This window comes from Solanum dulcamara, chromosome 1 (genome assembly GCF_947179165.1).
Source record: "Solanum dulcamara chromosome 1, daSolDulc1.2, whole genome shotgun sequence".
NCBI lineage: Eukaryota > Viridiplantae > Streptophyta > Magnoliopsida > Solanales > Solanaceae > Solanum > Solanum dulcamara.
Window position 1 is genome coordinate 87,776,872 of NC_077237.1, and position 25,078 is coordinate 87,801,949.

The window sequence follows — 25,078 nt, forward strand, 5'->3', positions numbered from 1 at the left end:
CACTACAATACTCATTTGTGATCATGAGATTTTCTTGTGATACAACAACAACAACCCAGTGAAATTCCACATCGTGGGATCTGAAGAGGGTAAAATGTACGTAGACCTGACTCCTATCAATGTAGGACGGCTGTTTCCGAAAGACCCTCGGCTCAATAGAAGCTTTCTTGTGATAGTAATTACGAATTCGTTAAATCTTTTGAATGATTCGTTGTTTATTCATAATTCCTTAATTTTACTATTGAGATATCTAATCTCATTTGTTTTGCTAGCTCTCGTCTTTCGATATTCTGTAAAGTGTTTTCATCGTTAGACAATTATTTCCATAACAATTTTAGAGTAAATTTGATATAATAATAATTTGTTATCTTAATTTTATAAATTAAATGGAATTTTTTAAAGAGTAACTTTTTTATGACTAGTGTGTAAGTGTAACATGGATTGGAAGGAAAAAAAATAATAAAAAACATATATTGGCACTGCCACCGTCAACTTAATTTGGTCGACATAATATTTTGAAAAAATAAAAAGACATTCAACAACCGTCCAAGTCTTATTTTATTTTTATATTTTTTTTGACTTGCTAACCCCACATTTAAACAATCAAAATAATTAATAAATGCAAATCTGGAAATTCACATTTTTCATGAATTTTCAAGAAATCAAAGAGACTGACAGTTGAGAAGGCCTGGGTGTCTCCATTGTTTATAAGTAATCTATTCAATTACTCCCTCCGTCTCATATTAAATGGACATATTTTATTTTATATGATAATTAAAAAATTATTAATAGATTGATTATCTTTACTATTTTGCCCTTTATTCATATCAATGCAATATACATAAAGTATTGAAATAGCTAATATTAAGAATTGTTCACATTCAAAAGACCATATTAATTGTAGGGATAAAATAAAAAAAATTTAATTAATTCTATCTTAATTTAGTAAGTGATCAAGTAATATGAGACAAATATTTTTAGAATTACGAGTGAATTTGTACACTTTTGATCCCTCGAATTGTGAATAAATTATTAAATATTAAATTATTTAATTATAGATATATTTTTTGTAAAATTATCCGATTTAGGGTAATATAGTTCTACAAATACTCTAGACATGGCATATACATAATTCTTATATAAAGAAAAGAAACACAGATATTTTAATTAACTGAAGATTAAATGTAAATGTACTTAGCTTAATATTATAAAGACCAAAGGTATAATTCAACAGTGCAATCATCCCTAATAATAATAATAATAATGTGTCTCAATTAAATTTCATTCAAATTGCATCATTGCCTGTCCCTTTCCACTCTTCATTACATCTAATTTTAATTATTAGTACCCACTAATCCTCTTTTCTTTTCTTATATTTGTGACTACATGCACTTTATTTTATGTTTTGACTCAGTAGCCAATTATTCATTATAAAATTACAATGTTGACACAATTTTTTTAGTTCATTTCAAAAAAGAAATACTTATTTTTCATAATTAGAAAGATTTTAATTTTAAAATTTTTATTTTATCCTTAGTGTAATAATTTATAACAATGGATCATTTTGTATGTATTGGTTATGCAGATATTAATTCTATACATATAGTAGCTATTTTACCTTTTATCCTGCGTAAAATGATGCATAGATTTCGTAATAACTTATACATATATTAGTTTTGATGATTTCTTGTCTACCTGCCAAATATTGTATAAATTATACGAAAATTGATACATAAATAACTTGCTTCTTATCCAACGACCTTTTTTTTGTTCAAGATTTGTTTTTTATCACAATTTAGATTGGAACGGAAAATAATTATAATAATGTACTATATCCCCAAGAGACAGGAAGCTGCATTTGCAGAGCGCTGCAAGTCTGGTACTCCAATTACTTTCTCTCCTGTATTAATTTGAGAGATTCTTGATAATCAATCACATTCATTAGTAGAAATTTCAAAATCATTTTGAGCCAAAAGCTAACTTTTTTCATGCTTCTCTTTTACTGTATTGCGAAGCACTACCAAACACTGATAATAACCCCACATTTCCATCTCAAGATTTCATGTTTTCTTTGTTGATATTTCTCTTTGCCTTTTACTTCAAAGGAAGGTTTCCTTTTGGCATATGCTTCAATTAAGGAAGGTCTATTTTCCCATTTCTAAAAGGGCCCCCTTTTTTTTTCTTGGTATCTCTGCATTTCTCCATTTTTGAGAAATGGGATTCTTGATTTGAAATGACTTCATTTCCCAAATGGGGTTTGGGAATTTTAGGAGTATAAGAGATCTGGGGTTTGAATTTTTCTTCATTGTTTGAGTAGAGGTTGTGTGTAGTGTTGTTAAGAGGCTTACTTCTACTTCTGGGATCTCATCATAAATAGGTAAAGATTGAATCTTTTTTACATTTAATGTGTTTCTGTGAACTTGAACACTTGATTTAGCATTGAAAGATTGAATCTTTTGTACATTTAATGTGTTTCTGTGAGCTTGAACACTTGATTTTGCATTGAAAGTTTGCCTTTGATTTCCTCTACATTGAAGAACTATATAATTTGCATGCATTTATTGTAATAATCCTTACCTACCTTTGTGGAATATTGATGGTAGTGTAAAGATTGAATCTTTGAAGTGTTTTTGTGTCTTAGCATTGGAAGTTTGAGTCTTTTGTAAATTTGATGTGTTTCTGTGAGCTTGAACACTTGATTTAGCATTGGAAGTTTGAATCTTTTGTATAGTTAATGTGTTTCTGTGAGCTTGTGCTTTTAATTTGGCATTGAAAGTTTGAATCTTTTGTACATTTATGTGTTTCTGTGAGCTTGAACACTTATTTAGCATTGGAAGTTTGAATCTTTGCCTTTGATTTATTCTATATTGAAGAACTATATAATTTCCCTTCATTTTGGTCTATTGACTTTTCAATTGTAATAGTCCTTTTACATACCCTTTGTGGTATATTGATGGTATCGTAAAGATCGGTAAAGATGAATCTTTGATTATTTTTGTGTCTTCTCACTGAAAGTTGGAAGCTTTGCCACCAAATTTGCCTGAAAGTCTTATTTCCTGTTCTGTTATAATAATTATTTTTGCTTCCTAAATGGGATTAATATCACTCTTTTTCTCTCATAACTCGGCTTTTGTCTGAGCTTGCGAAACCCGATGTGGTATATTGATGTCAGTGTAAACATAATCTAACTATGGTGAAGCCTCTATATACTGGAATGGATACAGAGGATACATATAGCCGATATCAACTAATTTGGAACTGAGAGATTGTTGTTTGATTGATGTCTTTTTCCCTCCTCTTATTTACTTCCTACGGGTTAGGTAGTTATCAGATAATTAAATGGAGCTCTTTTTATTGAAATGCATTTCCTCTGCTGGTGTGTCTGAAACTTTGATTGTCTCCTGATTTACTGCCTGTTAATGAAGTTCTACACATACATTAGGATAGTAAAAGTTTCCTTTTTAGATGAACAAATTCTATAATGTATACTCCCTCCGTTTCAATTTGTTTGGCTTATTTTGACTTGGCACGGAGCTTAAAAAGGTAAAGAAGCTTTTGAATCTTGTGGTCTAAAACTAAAGATATGTCAAATATACCGAAATGTCCTTTAATCTTGTGATCTTAACACATGCCATGTAGAAATTTGGAATTAAAGAGTTGCTAAAAAATGAAAGGGTCATTCTTTTTGAAACGGACTAAAAAGGAAAGTAGATCAAACAAATTGAAACGGGGGGAATATAAGGTACATGATAGGCAATGCCAACCACTTGTGATTAAAGACTGGTTGTTGTTGTTAACTTAAATGGCTTTGTGTATTAGTCTGGTTGTTAGTATAGGAATAAGTGTGATATTTTGAGAACCTCTAGTTTTAGAAGATCTTCAGTTTACCTTAAAAGACTAATTATTTACTATATGAACAAAATAGGCTGAATAGAACAAACTTGATATAGAGGTTTCATATAGCCAGCCCCAACTATGTTCGGAATTAAGGCATTGTTGATTAGTCGATTGATTTACTAAATGCATGACTGCTAGTTCAATTTGGAGTTGTTTGCCTTTATGCTTTTCTTCTTCTTTTTTGGTTTTTTGATTTTCATATGTTTGATTTTGCAGGTTTCAATAAGATGGCATCTGACCTTAATTTCCAACTATCTAAGAAAACTCATATATTTCATCTCAAGGTGTGGGTTTTATTAGCCATCTTTGTTGGACTTTTTATTGTGGTAATACTTTTGCTGCTGCCGTTTTGTTTTTCTCGTAAAAAATCAAGAAAGTCTCCTGATACACTACCCATAAGCAAAATTCCTTCTGTGTGCAAAGAAATAAGAGTTGATCAAAATTCAGCAAGTAACTATGGGAGCCACTATAGGAATCCCCTTGCATTTCAAGACACATACTGTGAGAAAGATTCCGATAAGCTTTTGGCACATTCAAATATTGACAAGATGAAGGATTTTGACATTAACAGTCGATCAGGCTCATTTAATTATTTAGACAAAGATGGAGCATTTGAGTCGGGGGAAAAGAGAGTTTCTGGAACAGTAAATCATGCTTCACATCCTGTGAATGTCCCGTCTCCTATCTCTGGTTTGCCTGAGTTCTCTCACCTAGGTTGGGGCCATTGGTTTACTCTGAGGGACCTTGAAACTGCAACCAACAAGTTTTCTAAGGATAATGTCATTGGAGAGGGTGGTTATGGCATTGTTTATCGGGGACAACTGATCAACGGAACTGAAGTTGCTGTTAAAAAGCTATTGAATAATTTGTAAGTTTTGATAGGTTTATTTTGTTCCTTCAATAATTAGTCTCCTCACTTGCATGTATATAAAAACATTTGACAATGGGGTCCTCCATATATAGAGGACAAGCAGAGAAAGAATTTCAAGTGGAAGTTGAGGCCATCGGTCATGTCCGACATAAGAATTTGGTTAGACTTTTGGGCTACTGTATTGAAGGAACCCACAGGTACACATTTTTTAATCTCTTTTGTCTCTCTTCGTTACATCGTACAGGCAGCAATGACTTACTCCCTTCGTTTCAATTTGTTTGTTTGGTTTTGACTTGGTACAGAGTTTAAGAAAGTAAGAAGACTTTTGAATCTTGTTGTCTTAAATTAAAGATATATAGAATGTATCATATTGTCCTTTAATTTTGTGGTCTCAAACATTTAAACAACAACAACATACCCAGTGAAATCCCACAAGTGGGGTCTGGAGAGGATAGAATTGTCAAAAAAGGAAGAGACATTCTTTTTGAAACGGACTAAAAAGGAAAATAATACAAACGAATTGAAACGGAGGGAGTACTATCTAGCAGTGTAACTGCACTTTTTTGTTGAAACTTGAGATTCAATCGTCATCTCCCAGTTTAGGAAATAAGAAAGGAAAGGATGAGTTCCTCATGTGATATTATGGAAAAGGAAATATGATATTCCACCATCCTTTCTTGCGGCTGATGTTGGATTATATTCTTTGGTAAATATGCAAGATTTGGTTCGCTAGTTAGGCTTACCTTCTTTAGTACAAATTGAAAGGAGAAAGGCTTCTGGTACTCCTTTCTTCATGTTGCTAAGACACATATTTTATCTTGTGTCAATAAGTGGAGATAATTTTTCAGTATTTTCAGTTGGACCTATAAATAAAGAAACTGCTTGCTGCAACTTCAGAACTTAATTCAGACGCCACTTTGTATGGTGATCCTTGTGTTATTTAGGTTACTGGTTTATGAGTGCGTAAACAATGGGAATTTAGAGCAGTGGCTACATGGAGCTATGCAACAGTATGGATACCTTACATGGGAAGCACGGATGAAGATTCTCCTTGGCACTGCTAAAGCGTGAGTTTTCTCCTATTTTTAACTTTGCATTTACTATCTCATACTCTCTCCGTCCCAATTTAAGTGTCTTAATATGACTGGGCACGGATTTAGAGAAACGAAGGGAGACTTTTCAATCTTGTGGTCTTGAACTTGCCATGTAGAATGTTGGAACTGGAAAACTTAATAAATATAGAAAGAGGCACTCTTTTTGGGACAGACCAAAAAAGAAAGTAAACAACTTCAATTGGGACGGAGGAATTGGGACAGAGGGAGTATTTTTTTTGGTTCTCTTATAAATGTCTTTTTTTTTTACTTGTAGTCTTGCATATTTACACGAGGCAATTGAGCCCAAGGTGGTGCATCGTGACATCAAGTCAAGCAACATATTGATAGATGATGACTTCAATGCGAAAATTTCTGATTTTGGTCTGGCCAAGTTGCTAGGTGCAGGGAAGAGTCACATTACGACCAGAGTTATGGGCACCTTCGGGTTAGTACATTTATAGAGCTATCTTGGATGAGCTTATTCTCTTTTTTACACCTCCTGTTCATCGAATACCCTTCTTTAGTCATCACTAAACACCTCTCTATGTTTGGTCAACTTCCTCACAACAGATATGTAGCTCCCGAGTATGCAAATAGTGGTCTCCTGAATGAAAAGAGTGATGTGTACAGCTATGGTGTTGTGCTTCTGGAAGCCATTACTGGAAGAGATCCCGTGGATTATGGTCGCCCTGCTCCCGAGGTATGCTCTTCCAATGTTATTATTAGTAAAGGAGTATTTAAACATTGATCTCCGTGGTTTTCACCAACTTCTCGACTATTGTAATTGTTTTGCTGATATGCCATTTATTTGATGTATACAGGTGAATCTTGTTGACTGGCTCAAGATGATGGTTGGCAGCAAACGTTCAGAAGAAGTAGTCGATCCAACAATCGAGACAAGGCCTTCCACAACCGCCCTTAAACGAGCTCTATTGACAACTTTAAGATGTCTTGATCCAGATTCTGATAAGAGGCCAACAATGAGTCAAGTTGTTCGAATGCTTGAATCTGAGGAATATCCGATACCACGAGAGGTGATATACTAACCAAAGATTTTCTTAGTTATTTAGTTGTAAAGTTATGTATAATCTTAACTTGTTGGTCTTCTAGGGACGAAGACGGAGAAAGAATCAGGCAGGTGCTGAAGAAACAGACTCTCATAATCGAAAGTCTAACTCAGATAGCAGCGATAGACCAATTTTGATGACGAAAACTCGAAGCGATCAACGAACAAATGCTTAAAGATTGAACTACAAAAGTTACAGTGAGCTGAAATGTGAGGAGTGGCACAGAAAGAAGCCATGTATACATACATATATATATTTTCTTCCATTTGGTATATCTTTTTATTACTAGAAGATGTTTGAGAGAATCATTTTTGTGTGTATGAAAGTCAGAGTCACTGAGTTAGTATATATAAATTCCTCATTTTTGACTCTGTGTTCTTTACAGATATGGGTAATGTATAGATAGTTGACACGCCCTTTTAGCAAAAGAGATGTAAAAGGTTTCATTTTGTGTGTATGAAAACCATTAGTTTTTGTTCTATTTTGTTGGGCTGTAATAACTTTCAGCACTTGATGAATGTTCCAGTTTGGTTAACCAGAAAGGATTCAAATGCTTATGGAAATTGTGGGATGACAATGAATTTTTTTATTTTTTTGATGATCGAGAAATTCGTGAGGATTATTAGTAAACTCAGTAAATAACAGGTTTGTCTCTCTACCCTTCTTAACTTAAATACTAGGCTTTCGTTTTGTGGCATGGTTTAAAAGCATGTCATGTGGTTAATCCACCCATCACATGTGGCATGCTTTGAAAACCTGTGGGCTGGTGGTGATGAAATTTGTCCTATTTCACAAATTCAATCACATACATAAACAAACACTTAACTTAATTTCAGTTGGCAAGTAAGCACTCAAACTTTGAGAATGCATATTTAGACACCTCAACTTAATCTCAATCGATAACTAAACATTCCAACTCATCTCCACTGTCTCATGGACACCTGATTCTAACGTAGCACATAAATTTTGAAGTTTCTATATGATCGTAAGTAGAAGTTTGAGGTATCTAAAAGTGGATACTAAAAAGTTGAAGTGTTTACTTGTCAACTAAGATCAAATTCGAATATCTATTTATGTATTACTTTTTTTGATGTTCCTGCAAACTTGGGGCCATCTTCATACCAAACAATAAACATCATTGCAAGTTGCATGATAAGTAGAACCTCAGCACAAATAAACTGTAATTATCTTCTCAATAAATTGAAATGCAGTTTAATAAGGCACCCATAGGAACAAACTATAGTACATATGAAATCATTGGGACAACCTCAAACACAAATCCATGAAAATCAATATGCAAAGCCATTTCCATTACAGCGACTATACAATATTTCTTTGGCATTCAGTCGACAGGAGGAAGGAAAAAAGGGGGGGGGGGGTGACATCAATGCGCAGTAGTTGTCCAGTTGACTTGTACCAATGTAAATCTCATTTTTTACGTCATTTCAAAAGGCTGGGGGGTAAGGAGAAAATTCACAAGCTTGATGTTTAACTTGGTACAGGCCGAGGCAACAAAGGCTGAAGAGCCTTTACTACAATGCTCATGTTTGGTCGGAAGTCAGCTTCATATTGTACGCACAAGGCAGCAACTGCAGCCATCTGTTTCAGCAAGACAGACGTAAGAAAATGGAAAAGATGAAAATCAAGCAGAAATGATCAAATATAATGAAACGTTTCATCTTTCCACTTATTCAGACGCTCCTTTTAGTTATTAATTAACATACTTGGGGAGAAGAGACAAGAATCTAATTTCATTAGGCAAGAAAATTCTTCTTTTTGAGTGCATGTACCTTTGCAATTGCCTTTGGAGGGTAATCTGTATTTAGTCTGGCATCAACACACTGCTCCACTTTATCTTCACTAAGTCTTGGGGCTGCCTGTTTACAACAGTGAATAACATCGCTTACAAATCAAGAGAATTGCCCAATAATGGTGAATTAGATAAAGCATATGAGAATCTAGAAGACTATACCCAAGTTACAAGACTCTGTTGCCCACGTGGCAATGTATGATCAACAGGTTTACGGCCAGTAAGTAGTTCCAGGAGCACAACGCCAAAGCTATAAACATCACTCTTTGAACTCAACTGACCAGTCATTGCATATCTGCAACTCAAAAGTGATGGTGGGGTAGGTCATCAGCATAAAAGTGAACTACAATCGGGTATGACTTCGGAAATATGAGCTAAAAACCTAACATTGCTTTCAGTTGAATATTAAATTAGTCATTCGGAAGATCAGCTAATATGTTGACCAAGCATGTTGTTTATTTGTATTGTACATTCAGAAAGGGACTCACTCTGGTGCATGATAACCAAAGGTCCCAAGAACACGTGTGGAATGAAGACGTGCTGCCATATCAGGGGCTTGATTTGATAAATCAAAATCCGCGATCTTAGCAACATCATCATCAAAGAGTAAAATGTTGCTAGACTTAATATCACGATGAATGATATGAGGCTGCGCTTTTTCATGCAAGTACTCCAGTCCTTTTGCAGCCCCAACTGCAATTTTAACTCGTTGAGCCCATGACAATACTGGACCTGGCTGCGCACCTTTCACGCCTTTTCTTCCTGCAATCACAAACTGGAAAATTATGCATTTTGCAGCAAATAACAAAATATGTTACAGAAAAAATAAAGAGAGCAGCCGAAAGTATAATTCTCAGTCCCAGCACTCTAAGATTGACATTGTCTTTGTCCATCCTCATAATAGGCACCCATAATGATGTTTTAGCAGTAGCCATGATACACATTAGCACGTTTACTTGCTGAGATACCACCATCAAGAGTTGTTAAAAAAGCTTGTAAAGGATGTATGATTGGTCATGCCCAGAAAAAATAGATATCAACGGGAAGTTCCAATTCTCTTAAACAGATGAAAATAGACATCCATAATGATACCAAAAATAGCGAAATACAGATGAAATGAACAAGGACCTAAATAAAATGTTCACTGAATGTTTAACAGACATACACCATGTTAATAAATGACAGAAAAATTCCCTTTGCATAACAGCAACGTCACTGGCTAGCAATGAAATCAGGGATCAAAAGCCCCTTATGGGATTTTTTGTGTGCATTATAATTGGAATACATATCTTGTGGTGCAATATTCTAACTTTAGGACTCGCATACTTCTATCCTAATTTAGCATATACTTTCCATTCTGAGAGGTCCCAAATGTATAACACAAACCTACAAGTCAAAGCATTATATACAACTTTCGAACTTTGATCAATTCGATTTACCAGTTGAATTTAAAGCATCACACGTACTTTTCCTCTTAAATCAACTTCTTACCAACTTCAAAATACTTTCTTTTTATATTACCATCAATAGAATATGAAATCTAAGTAATTTCTTAATTTTGAGTGTTTATTCAAACCATGTAAAATGGGAATTGAGATGGAGTATATTTTACAGAGAGAAATATATACAACAAAAAGCGAAAAGAACAAGAAAATTGATGGGTTCTTAGAGCCCGTTTGGATGGGCTTAAAAAAAGTAACTTTTATGTATGAAGTGCTTTTAGAACTTTAAAGTGCTGAAAGTTATTTTTATAAATAAGCAGTTGAGTGTTTGGATAAAAGTGCTTAAATGAGGAAAATTATGTGAATTTTAGGGTTAAAAGAATAAAAGAGGTAGTTTGGGAATTTAGTTAAAATATAAAGGATATAAAAGTAATTTTCATGGTCAAAGAAAATGACTTTAAGCACTTAAAAAAAAAGGTTAGGAATCCTAACTTTTCATTTTTGACTGACTTTAAGAACTTTCTGGCTTAAAGTTAGCATTAGGCAAACACGTCCAAAAGCTGAAAAGGAGCTTTAAGTTGGTTTTAACCAACTTAAAGCCAATCCAAACGGGCTCTTAATAAGCAAGGTTGTATGAAGATATCTAGGCGCAAACTTACTCTTAGTTATGGCATTTTTCATATCAGAGAATGCATTAGAAAGGAACTTCAGAATTTGGGATGAAGCAGTGTTGACCACTAACTAGTTAAGGGGCCATTTACTGCATGGTGCATTAATGAAGTTCTTAAAAGTGGAGTCTGAAATGTACTTTGATATAGTTGGATTAAATAACAATAAATTCCTAACACAAGCTACGGAGACGAGTTCTTTAGATTTGCTAAAATTTGACTCATCATGGCTTGAGGAACCAAATGCACAAAGAATCGTGGATGACTCAGCAGATTTTAGTACTACACGAGAAGGATAGGACTAAGACTTGGTTCCAGTACGGACCATAGCATAGTTCACATACCATGAAGAATGTCATGAAGAGATCCATTCAGGGCATACTCATAGGCTAGCACACGAAAACCGCCATCCACACAATAACCGAGTAATTCAACCACATTTTCATCTTGTAGTCTTGAGACCATTGAGACCTGAAATTGCATGCATCATATCCAGGAAGGTTACAAAGGTTATGTGCAATATAACATAGTCAAATGAAAGATAATAGGGCGGCGCTAACCTGAGCTAAAAATTCTCGATCAGGCTGCTTACTCGAGTCTAATTTTTTAATGGCTGCAGCACGTCCACTTTTCAGGACACCGTGGTATACCCTTCCATATGATCCCTCGCCTATCAAAGCTTTCACACCAAAGTTATCAGTGATATCCTTTAACTCATCAACAGCGATGGAAGGAACAGCAATGGGCTGGATATTCACAGTCTGTGTCTCTCTTTGTGCATTTTCTGTGGCATGCAGACCTCCATTGTTGCCTATAAAAACTTCTCCAGTTAGGGAGGATTGAAATAAAAAATTATTGAATAAACAAAAGTTCCATGAACAGAAGCATGACATTAGATGAAGAAAAGAGTCTACAATGATAGGTAAAACCCAAAGCAATGACCAAAAGAATTGAACTTTTTACTTGATCATTTATCAATTTTCAAGGCTTCAACCGGAACTGACCACGAAAACATCAAATACAAGCATAATAAATTTTTAAGCTTCCAATTTACTGATAACCCAGTTAGGAGTTCCATGAATTTCTTCCCATTTCAACAACAAAATCCATTCGGAATGCTCAAGTAGTCGCCATAAGCCTAATAGTCCTGAAAACAAATTCCACTCCCCTAACCTTTCCCTCACCCAAACTAACAACAACAACTACTACTACTACTATGCCTTAACCACAAACTAGTTTGTTTAGCCATATCAACCGTCTACATTCATTCCGCTCTATTCGGATCCATTCCCCATAAAACGGGAAAAAAAGAATCAAAATAGATACCCAGAATGCTCAAGTATTCACCATAAGCCTAGTAGTCCTGAAATCAAATTCCACTCCCCTAACCTTTCTCTTATCCAAAACTAACAACAACAACAACAACTGCTATTACAATGCCTCAAACCACAAACTAGTTTATTTAGCTATATTAAACGTCCACATTCATTCCACTCTATTTGGATCCATTCCCCAGAAAAACAAAAATAAACAATCGAAATAGATACCCAGTACAAGGAGGAAACTAACCTGCTGAATTGTGTGTCATGAATGGCCCATTATCTGAAGCTCTGTGCATATCATCATCATCACAACAACTGAAGCAGCTCATAGTTCAATCAACAAATTCTACAAATACAACAACTCAAAACAGTTAAAAAAGCTATAAAAAGTACCTCAAAACAAGGAAACAGCCCCATTAATCAGCAGTATAACAACAACCAAACATTTCCAGATTCTTATTGATCCAGAACACAGCTATGCAGTATATGCTAATTACATCAATCTCACAAAAGGAATCAAAAAAAAGAGTGACATTTAGTAAAAGCAAGAAACAACATACCAAGTGTAACCCCAGCAAATAATCTTGAAAAAACAAAAAAAAGAACAATCTTTTTCTATTCTTGAAACTTGCAACTGAAAAAAGAACAATCTTTTTAACTGGGGTTGCACTTTTTTACACAAAACTGAAAAAATAGAAGAACCCCTAGATTAATATGAACACAAAATTGCAGAAAATCAGCAAAATAACCCTAGATTTCCCCAAAAGGGGAAATGGTCAAAAAGGGGCTCTAAACTTAGAAGTTCTTACAAGATTCTAACTTTCTTGAAAGTGTGGGGGGGTTTTTGATCTGTGAACTGAGAGAACAACAAAAGGAAACAGAATAATCAAAAAATACCAAATCAATACGCAAAGGAAAAAGGTGATATTTATTATAGGTTTTATTAGTCATAAATAGTACTCCCTCAGCTCACTTTTTAAGCTAATTTTTAGAGCTAAATATATTATATTATTCGATTTTTTAGAAAACGAAACATGGCACGGAAAGAAAAGAGTGTGGCTGAAAGAAGAATAGTCTTGGCTTAGTTGTTGCGTCTCTGTCATCCACCCTTTTGGCTGCCTTGACTTGCTCTTTCTATGCACATGCATGACACATATGATAAGAAGTATTTGTACACACTGTTCTCTGTATATGAAATGGAATAACACTTTCTCTACACACTGTTCTCTGTATATGAAATGGAATAACACTTTCTTTTCTACTGTCCTTTTTGAATCGTGCAGCGGCCAGAATGTATAAGGATAATATTAAATATAATGTATAAATAATATTATAATTAGTAATATTGAGACTGTTTATTATATCTTGTTTGATTTAGTATATTGAGAATAATTTTGTGTTTAATAGCCTTGTACCGCTAATATCATAGTGTATAGTTACACATTCTATAATATTGAATAAGATATATTAGTGGACTTTAAAAAAAATAGTTCTCTATATTAATAATAGATATTTTTTTAGAAACTCACTATTCACAATTATTTTGTATGTGCAACTATAAACGACTATCTATAATTATGTAAGTACCTAAATTTAAAAATTCTATTTGAGACTTAACGTAAGAATAGAATTACTAAAAGATTCGATTTATAAAAATAAATCTTATTTTTTAATTTCTAATCAATATATAAATACCATTCATAAAAAGATTTAATCATCAACAAAGTCAAAATGAATCTCGCTATTCTTGCCTTCTCTCTTATTTTCAAAAAAAAACTCTCAAAAATCTATTTAAAATATTAAACCTCTACATAATTCTTTCACCATTTCAACAAAAAAAGAACCATCATGAAGATTATCACCTTAACAATGTTCTTAACATTATTGATCTTCGTGGTTATCAATTGAAGCCACTGGTAGATCATTTTCAAATAAAAAGTTACTTGTGGTGAAAAATAATAACACAAATTACTTTAGTATTCGGTGTTTTTTTTATGGCGATGATCTTTCAATAAAACATTTAAAGTCAAATCAAGAATTTAATTTCACTGTGAATATCATAACAATTTTTCCCACGGCCACAATGTTCAATTGCTCCACAAACATGGGTACTTTTATGGCATTTCGATCAAATTATCATTGTGTTACGGATTCAGAACCTTGTCAATGAATGTTTGATGAGAATTTCACATATCGCTCTGGGTCGGAAACTTTATGAGTACAACCCAAACTTTGAGTCTCTTACTGGAGGAGGAGTCCTAAGAGGATTTTATGTTAACTGATAGTTATGTTGCTCGGATATGCAAAAAATATATTATTGCTCAGATGAATGCAATAACATTTTGAAGAATGCAGAAGTAAAAAATATCACTTTGGAGAATATATTGTTAGGATTAATATATGCAGAAGTTGACAATATAAGTTCTAGATGATGATGAATGGATCAAATAAGACAAACATACCAAAGGGATAAAAAATTTAATATGGATCGATCAATTGATTTACATTTGTAAACATAGGTGAAGAACAACTCCTTGTTATAGTGCCAATAGGTTATTGCTTTTGAAAAAACTCTAAAATTATTTAAATTTGGTGTTAAATTACTTAGAGATTAGAAGATAGAATTATAATGAAGGAATCAATAATGCATGAATTGTAATGCAGATATTCATTATACAAAAATTACAATACATGAATTGCAATACAAAAATTATTTTAATCATTTTTTTAGAGATTGCTTATTATTGAATTTCTAATTTATTATATAACACAATATTTTTATTTTTTAAAAAATTCTAATAAAAATAAATACTTGTTGCTAATGAAGAGTTATTTTGCAAGTGAAAAGAATTTGAATGAATTTGTTTGTACACAAAGTTTTCTATAAGTAAAACACAAACTTCAAAAATGAAAATTCATAACAAGAAGAAATAAATAAAATGAAACACAGTCTTATATTAACACAAACAAAAATACATATCACCTATCGATTAGAATTCAAGTTCGACTCTTGAATATAAAATAATTATGTTAGAAAGTTTTTTGATACTAAATAGGCTTTAAGATTCATTCAAATTAATTCGACCATAATATAGAATAAAACGAATGAAAAAATAAAATAAAATCCCATTCACAATATCTTATATTTGCTTGTCATTGCATATTTGAAAAAAAAATGATGTTTAATTTAATTGAGAAAAAATGGCTACCAATTCCATTTCTTTATCTTCTTCATCCTCTCTCTTTCCCTCTCCTCTAATTCTTCCCGCCGGCGGTAACCTTTGCCGTCTTTTCTACTTCCGGCGGCCACTGACGGCCGTGATTTCTTGTCGTTCGTCTTCTTCAGTAGCATTTCCGAAGAAAAAGCACTGGAAACAAGGGGAATACCCAGGATTCACTGAACAATCTGGTTTCAAAAACAATAAGAGGCCACCCATAAAGAATATTAAGAAAAAATTGGATAGAAAGAGCAATGCTAAAGCTTGGGTTAATACTGTTACTGAAGCTCTTTCTGATTATATTGAGAAAAAACAATGGGTTCAAGCTCTTCAGGTTAGTTTTTGCTAAAACTCCTTTCATTTCTTGATTTTGATTTTGCTGTTTTTGATATTATTGTTTTTTTTTGTGTTTATGATTCAATTTCCTAAAACCCCTTTTGCTCTTAAACCCTTGTTATCCCTCTGGTTAAGTGTTTGTAAGCAATTGGGTCTGTGGATTTCTGAGTTAGTTGAAGTAAGGGCTGCTCAATTTCTTGTAAAGGTTCTTTTTTTAACTTTCTTTTTGATTGAGAAATGAGGTTAGCTGAAGTTAGTTTATAGCTGCAATACTATGATGATTGAAGGCAAATGGGATGAGGTAGATCTGAATCACAATGTGGGAGTTTTGCTTAATATCTCAAAATCAATGTAGAGCTAGATAGAAAAGCATAATGGAAGTAAAGGAACCATAGAGGCTATACGAATAGTTAGATGTTGATATTATACCTATACTCCCTCTGTTTCAATCTGTTTGTCCGGTTTTGAGTTGACACGGAGTTGATTAAGAAAATAAAGAAGACTTTGAGTGTTGTGGTTTTAATCTTGAATCCCGTGGTCTTAAACATTTCACGTGGAAATTTAGAATTAGAGTTGCCAAAAAAGGAAAGAGGGATTCTTTTTGAAACGAACTAAAAAGGAAAGTAAGACAAACAAACTGAAATGGAGGGAGTCCTTTTTTGTGTTCCTGTTATACTTATACTAGTTTTGGTGCATGCTAAGAGTCTTCTTAGTCTAGTTAGAGACTTGTATGTCAGTGTGGATAAGTGTGAGATCTAGAGAACCCTTAATTTTGCTTTATACAAAGATCATCTAACAGTATTGAAGTGAGATGGACCTGAATAGAGCTGAGTAGATATGCCGGATTCATATAGCTAACCCCTCCAGGTTTGGGATTGGGCCTAGTTGATTGACATAAATAAGGCGAGCTGACTTCAAACAATTACTTGGTGCTCGAGTGCACCATATTTGTTTCCACGTGTTGCAGCTGTTATGAGCTGTCTGAAATGCTCTCATTGGAGGATTGACAGAGAAGATCCACCTGTCACCATTTGATCTTTTTGTCCTGCCTCCATTGCTTATTGCAGCTATCTAGCTTCATTCTAGTGAAGTCTAGCTTCCAGTCATGCCCTGTATGTTACTAATACAAATTCAATCTGCCGCCTGCTGCTGTGACATAGGCAAGGAAAGACATATTTAAGCTCCTAATCTCCGCAGTCTGTGTCTTCTACTCCTCCTTTGCCATGAAATTCACAGCCATTTTTTATGTGGAAGACTAATCGATCTTTGTTCTTTGTACGAGTAACTTGTCCGTGGATAACAGTGCTGTCAAAGGCGCACTTAAGCGTTTAAGCCCTGAAGCGAGGAAACATGTATAGCACTTCACTTTATGGGCTCTTCAGTGTCTTCATCAAGGATTCAAGGCATACCTTTCCTTGCCAATGAGCACAATCCTGAAGATGCGACACCAAACAATTGTGATTTCACTTTTACAATTTTTTTCAATTTCCTTGTTTATATATTATTATTCATGCTTGTGATCATTAATCTTGGACTACACATACATATTTGTGCTTTGTGCTTTTGATAACACTGGTTGATAATGAGATGCATTCTGATCCATACTGTTCAAAGCTGGAGTATTCACTTCATTCAGAACCACCCTGAGTACCTTAAGCTCCTCATTTGGATAAATTTCACTCTCAAAAACATAAATTAAAACCTTAATGCAGAGTATCACTTTTCTGAAACTTCAAAGAGCTCACCTTGCATTTTGTGCACATAAGTTTGTCCTCAGACTCCCTATTCCCTAGAAGAACAAAATGTAAATGGAAGGATACCACTTTCCTTTTTCTTTTCATAAGTAATCTTACTGCATCTCATTATTTTTTGGGCTTGCATTTGAATATTTCTTTTGTATAATAACTCCTTGGCGCTTTTATTGCTGATGTATTTGCCAATTGGATGTCTCTAACTCTCTTATTTTTTTCTTCCCACTCCCAAACATATGTTTTTTAGATAATACAATGTGTTTTTGCCTCTAGGTATTTGAAATGCTAAAGGAACAACCCTTTTATCAATCGAAAGAAAGTACATATATGAAGCTTCTTGTACTTCTTGGGAGATGTGGGCAACCAGGGAAAGCACAACAACTTTTTGATACAATGATTGAAGAGGGATTGGAACCCACTCCAGAATTCTATACAGCCTTGGTTGGTGCTTACTGTAGAAGCAACATAATTGACAAGGCTTTTACTATTCTTCAACAGATGATTGAGCTCCCTTATTGTCAGCCAAATGTTTATACATACAGTATATTAATTAAGGCATGTGTGGATGCATCCCGGTTTGACCTGGTCGACTCTATTTATGAACAAATGGCTGAACGTTCCATAGTTCCTAATACTGTCACTCAAAATATAGTCTTGAGTGGTTACGGGAGGGCAGGATTATATGAAAAGATGGAGAAAGTGCTTTCGGGAATGCTTGAGAGCACAGACAGCAGACCTGATATATGGACAATGAACACAATTCTGAGCTTATTTGGCAACAAGGGGCAGGTTGAAATGATGGAGAGATGGTATGAAAAGTTTTGTAGTTTTGGTATTGAGCCAGAGACACGAACATTTAATATCCTTATTAGTGCTTATGGGAAGAAAAGGATGTATGATAAGATGTCATCGGTGATGGAGTACATGCGTAAACTTTCATTTCCATGGACAACATCGACTTACAACAACGTCATTGAAGCTTTTTCAGATGTAGGTGATGCAAAGCATATGGAGTACACATTTGATCAAATGCGTGCTGAAGGCGTGAAAGCCGACACCAAGACTTTTTGTTGTCTCATTAGAGGATATGCAAATGCAGGCCTTTTTCCTAAGGTGATTAACACTGTCCAATTAGCTGGGAAGTTGGATATCCCTGAAAACAATTCCTTTTTCAGTTCTGTTATTTATGCTTGTGCAAAGGCAGAGGACTTATTGGAGATGGAGAGAGTTTTCAAGCGAATGAAAGATAAGGGATGCCGACTAGATGACACAACTTACTCTATTATGGTTGAGGCATATAGAAAGGAAGGTATGACAGACAAAGTCTATGATTTAGAGCAAGAAAAACGGATGATGTTTGCCTCAGAGTCCAGCGACAGCCAAGAAAAGCTAGAGCTAATGCCTACTTGAAAACTAAATATGCAATTTAATTTGAAAATGCATTGGAGCGCCAAAGCTACATCATTAGTGGTTTTCTGCAGAGCTGTAGATTGATGAGATCACTCAGTTCTGTTTGGAGCGGGCAAATATCCTTGTCAGCCAGTTTACGAGGAGGTGAACCTAAGCCATGAATGGAACACTTTTACTGTATCATCATAAACTCAAATCTTTTATCATGTGGTATTTGCCATGCTTGTTCTCTAATTGGTATCAAGAGTATCTTCTTTTCCAAAATAGATTTATTATGTCAAGAATGCTACATTTGAAGTTCCAAGCAGGTTGTGCTGCCCTTGTACATTTTGGTTGCTTTTTATTGTTCAAATGCAAATTTAGGTTTCTACGATGTTTATGATGGATTCCTTGTACTAGTTTTTCTCTTCATTTTCTTTTATTTGCAAAACATCTGGTTGTGTTGCCATATGGTAATAGTCGAAGGTTAAAACATTGGGAGATTGGGAAGAGATAAAGGTCCTACTTGCTCAGGGAGCTATATTTTTCATTAGACATTACAATCTGGAGCAAAATGAAGATAATGTATTGGCAAGAATATAAGGTCATAAAGATGCTATTATATCTCATTTAAGCTGGATCAGCCTCTTTCTGGGATTCCATACCCTGACACTTTATGTTCATAATCATGTCATACTGGATTATGGCACTCCAAAGCCATTCCCTGGGACCAGAAAGGAAAAGATCGAATCTTCAAAGACTCTTTCCCTGGCTAGCAAGATCCAGAGGGTTAGTGTCCTCTTATGAAGGAATACCCAACTGTATTTGATGGATCTGCAAGTTCGAGCCTCGATATACAGAATCTATATCGGAGGTAATCACAGACAGAGAGAAAGCTACAAGCATATTACAACAAAAAATACAGCTGAGAAAATATAGTGACAGTTTCTGTAGCATACAATTTGGCATTCACTAATTCTTCTATGTGAGGAGCAGTTTGCTGGCTGTGTAAGAAACACATAACAAAAGCTGAAGATTAATTGAAAAGCTCTACCCTGTCTACAGTAACACATAACACAAGCCAAGATTTAATATCTCAATCCATGATTTCATATTCCTCAAACTTTATCCAAGAAACTTGGAACAATATTTCTAAAACCACATTAAAAGAACAAATATAAGATATAAAAAATAAAAAGAGAAGGCGAAACAAAAGCCAACCAATTATATTCCAGTTAAGCTTGAGGCTTGTCCCACTTGAGAGGCTTAACTACTTCCCATGTGAAGTCAGGATCATCTCTACCAAAATGCCCATAAGCAGCAGTCTTCAAGAATCGACCGTTGCCACCCCTCAGTAGATCGAGGTTAATGGAAATCATCCCGGGCCTGAAATCAAAGTTCTCCTTCACAATGATGAGAATTTCCTTGTCAGGGATCTTCCCAGTTCCATAAGTGTCTACAAAGACGGACAATGGTTCGGGAACACCAATGGCATATGAAACCTGAACAATGCACCTCCTAGCAAGACCATTGGCAACGATGCTCTTAGCGGCTTGCCTCACGATATAGGCACCACTTCTGTCGACCTTGGTAGGATCCTTCCCAGAGAAGGCACCACCTCCATGAGCACCCCAACCTCCGTAAGTGTCAATGATGATCTTACGGCCAGTGAGACCAGCATCACCGTGAGGTCCACCAATAACAAAACGGCCTGAAGGGTTGAGGTGGAAAATGGTCTTCTCATCAAGATACTTCTCGGAAATCACAGGTTTGATGACATGCTCTTTCAGATCACGAGCAATTTCATCATTTGTAACAGTCTCATCATGCTGAGTGGAGATCAAAACAGTGTGAACACGTAGAGGAACCATAGCACCATTGTCATTGTGGTACTCAACAGTCACTTGGGTTTTACCATCGGGTCTAAGCCAAGAGCAAGTTCCATTCTTGCGAACCTCAGTAAGGCGAGCTCCAAGTTTGGTAGCAAGAACATGGCTAAGGGGCATCAACTCAGGTGTCTCGTCGGTGGCATAGCCAAACATGTGACCCTGGTCACCAGCACCAATCTCCTCAGGCCGCTTAGTCAAATGACCATGAACACCTTGAGCAATATCAGGGCTCTGCTGCTCAATGTTCACAAGGACCTTGCAATTGTCAGCATCCAAACCAACATCAGCGGACACAAATCCAATTTCACGGCAAGTGTCACGTACGATCTTCTCATAATCAATATTGGCCTTGGTGGTTATCTCTCCAAAGACCATAACCAAGTTGGTCTTGGTACAAGTCTCGCAAGCAACTTTGCTTTCAGGGTCCTGAGCTAGACAGGCGTCAAGCACTGCATCGGAGACCTGGTCACAGAGCTTGTCAGGATGTCCCTCGTTGACTGATTCAGATGTGAACAAGAAAGTCTCCATTTCTCTAAATCTGCATGGACCAATTGAAAAATATCAGTAACCAAAAACTAATGTGAACCACGGAAATACACGCCATGAGTAATAAAACAAAGAGAAACAGAGTGAAGAAAATTTAGCCAAAAACAATGTTTCAACTTTCATAATGCTTCAACAATGTAAGTAATCACTATAGGAGAAATAAATTAAATCAGTATGTACTTCTCACGAGTAATTCAGCAGAGTACAAAGGGGATCTAACATATAACCCATAAGTGCCGAGCACCTACTGTCAAAAATCAAACTATATATAAATCTCTGTATAAAGAAGATTTTAAAAGATATCTGTAAATACAGTCTAACTAAAATATTGTCTAAGTGAGAAAAATATATGCCCATGTCTTGAATTGACCAATTGTCTAAAAAACACAAACTAACATCAGCACCATGAAAATGGCAGAAGGAAGCACAGATCTTGTGGACAATACAAAATTTGCAAAAAGGGGGACTATATTTCAAATCTATTTATTAATCTCTCCGTTTCAATTTGTTTGTCTCACTTTCTTTCTTAGTCCGTTTAAAAAGAATGCTATTTGCTTTTTCGACAATTCTTTAATTCTAACTTTTCATTGATGTCTAAGACCAATTTGAAAACATCTAGTTTAGTTTAACATCACAAAATTCAAAAGTACTCTTTAATTTCTTAAACTCCGTGCTTGATCAAAACCATACAAACAAAGTAACAAAGATTACTGTATCGAGTTCAAAATGTAAACTTGAAATCAAAATTCCTCATAAAATTGAAACCAACACAGAGGAGTTAGCATAGCCTTTTGAGTAAGACTGATACATACATAAAAAATTGAGCTAAAACAGCATAGTAAAAATCAAAATAGCATCTTTATCTAGTACTATTATAATACACACAATAAAATTTAAATCAGATCCCTGAGCTAACTTGACGTACTCCAACTAATTTCATGAGATATTTATCAATACCACCAACAACAAATACCACGTAACTCTATACCCCTCAACTAATTTAATTTTACGATATACACCTCCCACCTTCTACCAACACGAGGAGAGGGTAAGTCTGTCAAGTTGTCCCCTCAACTAATTTAATTTTACAAGATACATGTCACCTTCTGCCAACACCAAAAATTAGGTAATTCTGTTGAGCTGTCCCCTCAACTAAATTTACTTAAATAGGTAATTCTGTTGAGCTGTCCCCTCAACTAAATTTACTTTTATGAATATCTGTCCGCTTTCACCAACAATAAATACTACCTAACTCAAACCTCGTGTTTCAAATGGCATATAAAACAATTACTATTACTTAAACAGTACTTTCCATCATCATCATTCATCAATCAATCAATCAAAAAAAAAACACATATATACATATAGAGAGAGAAAGAAGAGAGAGAGAGAAATTGACCTTCAATTGGAGTAGAATGTAGTCAATTGAGAGGGGCAAGGAAGAAATGAAATGGAGGAAGAGATTATATAGAGAAATGAGAGAGATATCCCCCTTTTGTCCTAAATTAGGGCTAGATTCATTTTCGGGTCATTTTTGGTAACCGGGTATTTCAATCAACGGCTCATAATCAATCTCGAGTTTCGGATAACCGTTGGATGAACAATTTGAGAATAAATCGTCGGTGGATCAAATATATACTGCTATGCTATACCTGTCATTCATTATCAACCGACGCGGTTTTGCCCTCGTTTTACGTAATTATATAAAATATGTCATTTTATTTGATGATATTATAAATTTGAAATTGACGACTTATTAAGGCTAATATATACATTTAAAAGGATTTGTTAATGAATATAACACAAAGTAAAGTTGATAATAAAATCAATAAATTAATATTTTGAATGAGATGTGCATATATCGGAGATTCAAGTTCAGTACGATATAATCTATATTGATCCGATAATATATCTCCTAACTTGTCACCTCCTGAGTAATAACATCATATAACTCAAGCAACTTTGAATTAATTGATGAATCGAGGGTTGAAAGAGGGATCAGAGAGAGGCGAGTGTATTTAGAGGTAAACTAGGAAAGTATGTGATTATTAAAACTATCGTTGTGCTGAATAATTATACAAGTGTGCTTTACGATTCCAAAATAATTATGCAGAAGAATAAATACATGCACACACACCACAAAAGGATATGGTGCATGAATGAAGTTGTTCTTTCGTTAATAAGAAATTTCAGATTTGTTGTTAAGGAGCGTTTCTCTCCAAATGGGCTCTACACATTATCAATTTGAATTAATCGAATTTCAATGCAGGTATCGAGCACCGAATGAAAAAACTAGTCAATATGTTTAGTTTGAAATTAGTTTTAATTTCAAAATAATATCAACCATTCATTCCTTTTTATCACGTGCATGTAAATTCTTAAATGGAACTCCTTGTCATACATAATCAGTAACTACTAGAAACTAATCAATCAGCCTTACATAAGCCCTGAATAATTAATTAAACAAGTTCTTAAATTAGTACACTACATAATAATAATTTGAAGATTCTACATGTTTTTTCTCAAATATCCCATTTATTTATCTTAAAAAATAAGTGGTTTGAAATAAAATGCTACCATAAATTTTTGGCACCTTTTTTGATATCCAAATTTAATAATGAATTAAATAATTAGGAATAATGCATGGATTTGCATAATTGATCTTAAGAAAATCACCCTATCATATTATATTACTATATACTATCATTTTACATTTAGCACTTCAGCAATAATTGTGAACAGATTTGGGACCCCAAATGATCAATCTTATTTGTATGAGTTATATATATCCCAAAAAATATCTTCTATATCAAAATTTGGTAGGTAGAAATAGGTTTATATTATATAACAAATGTAGTATAAACAAAGCTACAAAGTTAAAACATCATTTTCACTTTTGATATTGCTTCCAACCCCACCAAATTCAAAGCCAACAACCACCACCTAACTATATATTTTTTCCAAATATAATACCAAATATTATCAACCAAGTAAAAGGTTGTCCACTTAAAATGGTGGATAGTCCATTTACTTTTTAAGTGGGTAAATTGCTCACTAATATTTTTCTCTACTTGTAAATATGGCTATAAATATAGCCTTAAACTTCAATGTAAAAACACACAAAACACATAAAAGAAGAGAATTACTATTACTCTCTCTATATTACTACTCTCTCTATTAATACTTTCTATATACATATTTTCTTGTTCTTCTTCCTTTATAAAATTGTCAAGTTAGTTAATTTATAACACGTTATCAGCACGAAACTCTAATTTTTCAGAAAATTAACTTCTATATCAGGTATATCTACTACAGAAATTTAATTTTTAAGTTGTCTTTGTTACTTTCAAATTAATTTTCATCATGTCAAACTTGTCAAAATTGGAATTTGTGGCACTTGATATTTTTGGCAAGAATTATTTATCATGGGTACTTGATGCTGAAATCCACCTTACCGCTAAGGGTCTTGGTGATGCTATAATTGAAGGAAATACAGCATCAAGTCAGGATAAAGCAAATGCTATGATTTTCCTTTGTCATCATCTAGATGAAAGCCTAAAAATAGAATATTTGACAGTGAAAGATCCACTTGAATTGTGGAAAGACTTAAAAGGGAGGTATGACCACCTCAGGGCAACGATATTGCCAAGGGCTCGTTATGAGTGGATGCATTTACGGTTTCAAGATTTTAAAACCGTAATTGAGTATAATTCTGCTGTATTTAGAATAACTTCCCAATTAAAATTATGTGGGGAAACTATAAATGATGAGGACATGT

At 34.3% G+C, this 25,078-nt stretch overlaps 4 protein-coding genes across 5 annotated transcripts; 2 read left to right on the forward strand and 2 right to left on the reverse strand.

The window, feature by feature from the left end:
* The first annotated feature begins 1,814 nt into the window (after positions 1-1,814).
* Positions 1,815-7,492, forward strand: LOC129883434 (probable receptor-like protein kinase At5g18500). The gene is made up of 8 exons (XM_055958110.1): positions 1,815-1,879; positions 4,114-4,765; positions 4,861-4,965; positions 5,713-5,835; positions 6,137-6,307; positions 6,433-6,562; positions 6,684-6,896; positions 6,973-7,492. Exons 1-8 carry the CDS (start codon positions 1,825-1,827, stop codon positions 7,102-7,104), a joined length of 1,581 nt encoding a protein of 526 aa, XP_055814085.1. The 5' UTR covers positions 1,815-1,824; the 3' UTR covers positions 7,105-7,492.
* A 705-nt stretch (positions 7,493-8,197) lies between these two features.
* On the reverse strand, positions 8,198-13,388 carry LOC129883457 (pto-interacting protein 1). Of its 2 annotated transcripts, none has more exons than XM_055958117.1 (8): positions 12,981-13,375; positions 12,419-12,517; positions 11,410-11,660; positions 11,194-11,320; positions 9,228-9,501; positions 8,902-9,034; positions 8,720-8,806; positions 8,198-8,528 (listed from the first exon to the last, which is right to left on the reverse strand). In XM_055958117.1, exons 2-8 carry the CDS (start codon positions 12,498-12,500, stop codon positions 8,418-8,420), a joined length of 1,065 nt encoding a protein of 354 aa, XP_055814092.1. In that variant the 5' UTR covers positions 12,501-12,517; positions 12,981-13,375; the 3' UTR covers positions 8,198-8,417. The 2 variants fall into 2 exon arrangements, with proteins under 2 accessions (XP_055814092.1, XP_055814098.1); XM_055958123.1 differs by having other exon boundaries at positions 8,390-8,528; positions 8,720-8,802; positions 12,981-13,388.
* A 1,948-nt stretch (positions 13,389-15,336) lies between these two features.
* LOC129883442 (pentatricopeptide repeat-containing protein At3g06430, chloroplastic-like) lies at positions 15,337-19,259 on the forward strand. The gene is made up of 2 exons (XM_055958111.1): positions 15,337-15,723; positions 17,750-19,259. The coding sequence occupies exons 1-2, from the start codon at positions 15,373-15,375 to the stop codon at positions 18,884-18,886; spliced, it is 1,488 nt and encodes a 495-aa protein (XP_055814086.1). The 5' UTR covers positions 15,337-15,372; the 3' UTR covers positions 18,887-19,259.
* Positions 19,260-19,952: 693 nt separating this feature from the next.
* Positions 19,953-22,814, reverse strand: LOC129883450 (S-adenosylmethionine synthase 2). The gene is made up of 2 exons (XM_055958113.1): positions 22,700-22,814; positions 19,953-21,292 (listed from the first exon to the last, which is right to left on the reverse strand). The coding sequence occupies exon 2, from the start codon at positions 21,280-21,282 to the stop codon at positions 20,101-20,103; it is 1,182 nt and encodes a 393-aa protein (XP_055814088.1). The 5' UTR covers positions 21,283-21,292; positions 22,700-22,814; the 3' UTR covers positions 19,953-20,100.
* Positions 22,815-25,078: the final 2,264 nt, after the last annotated feature.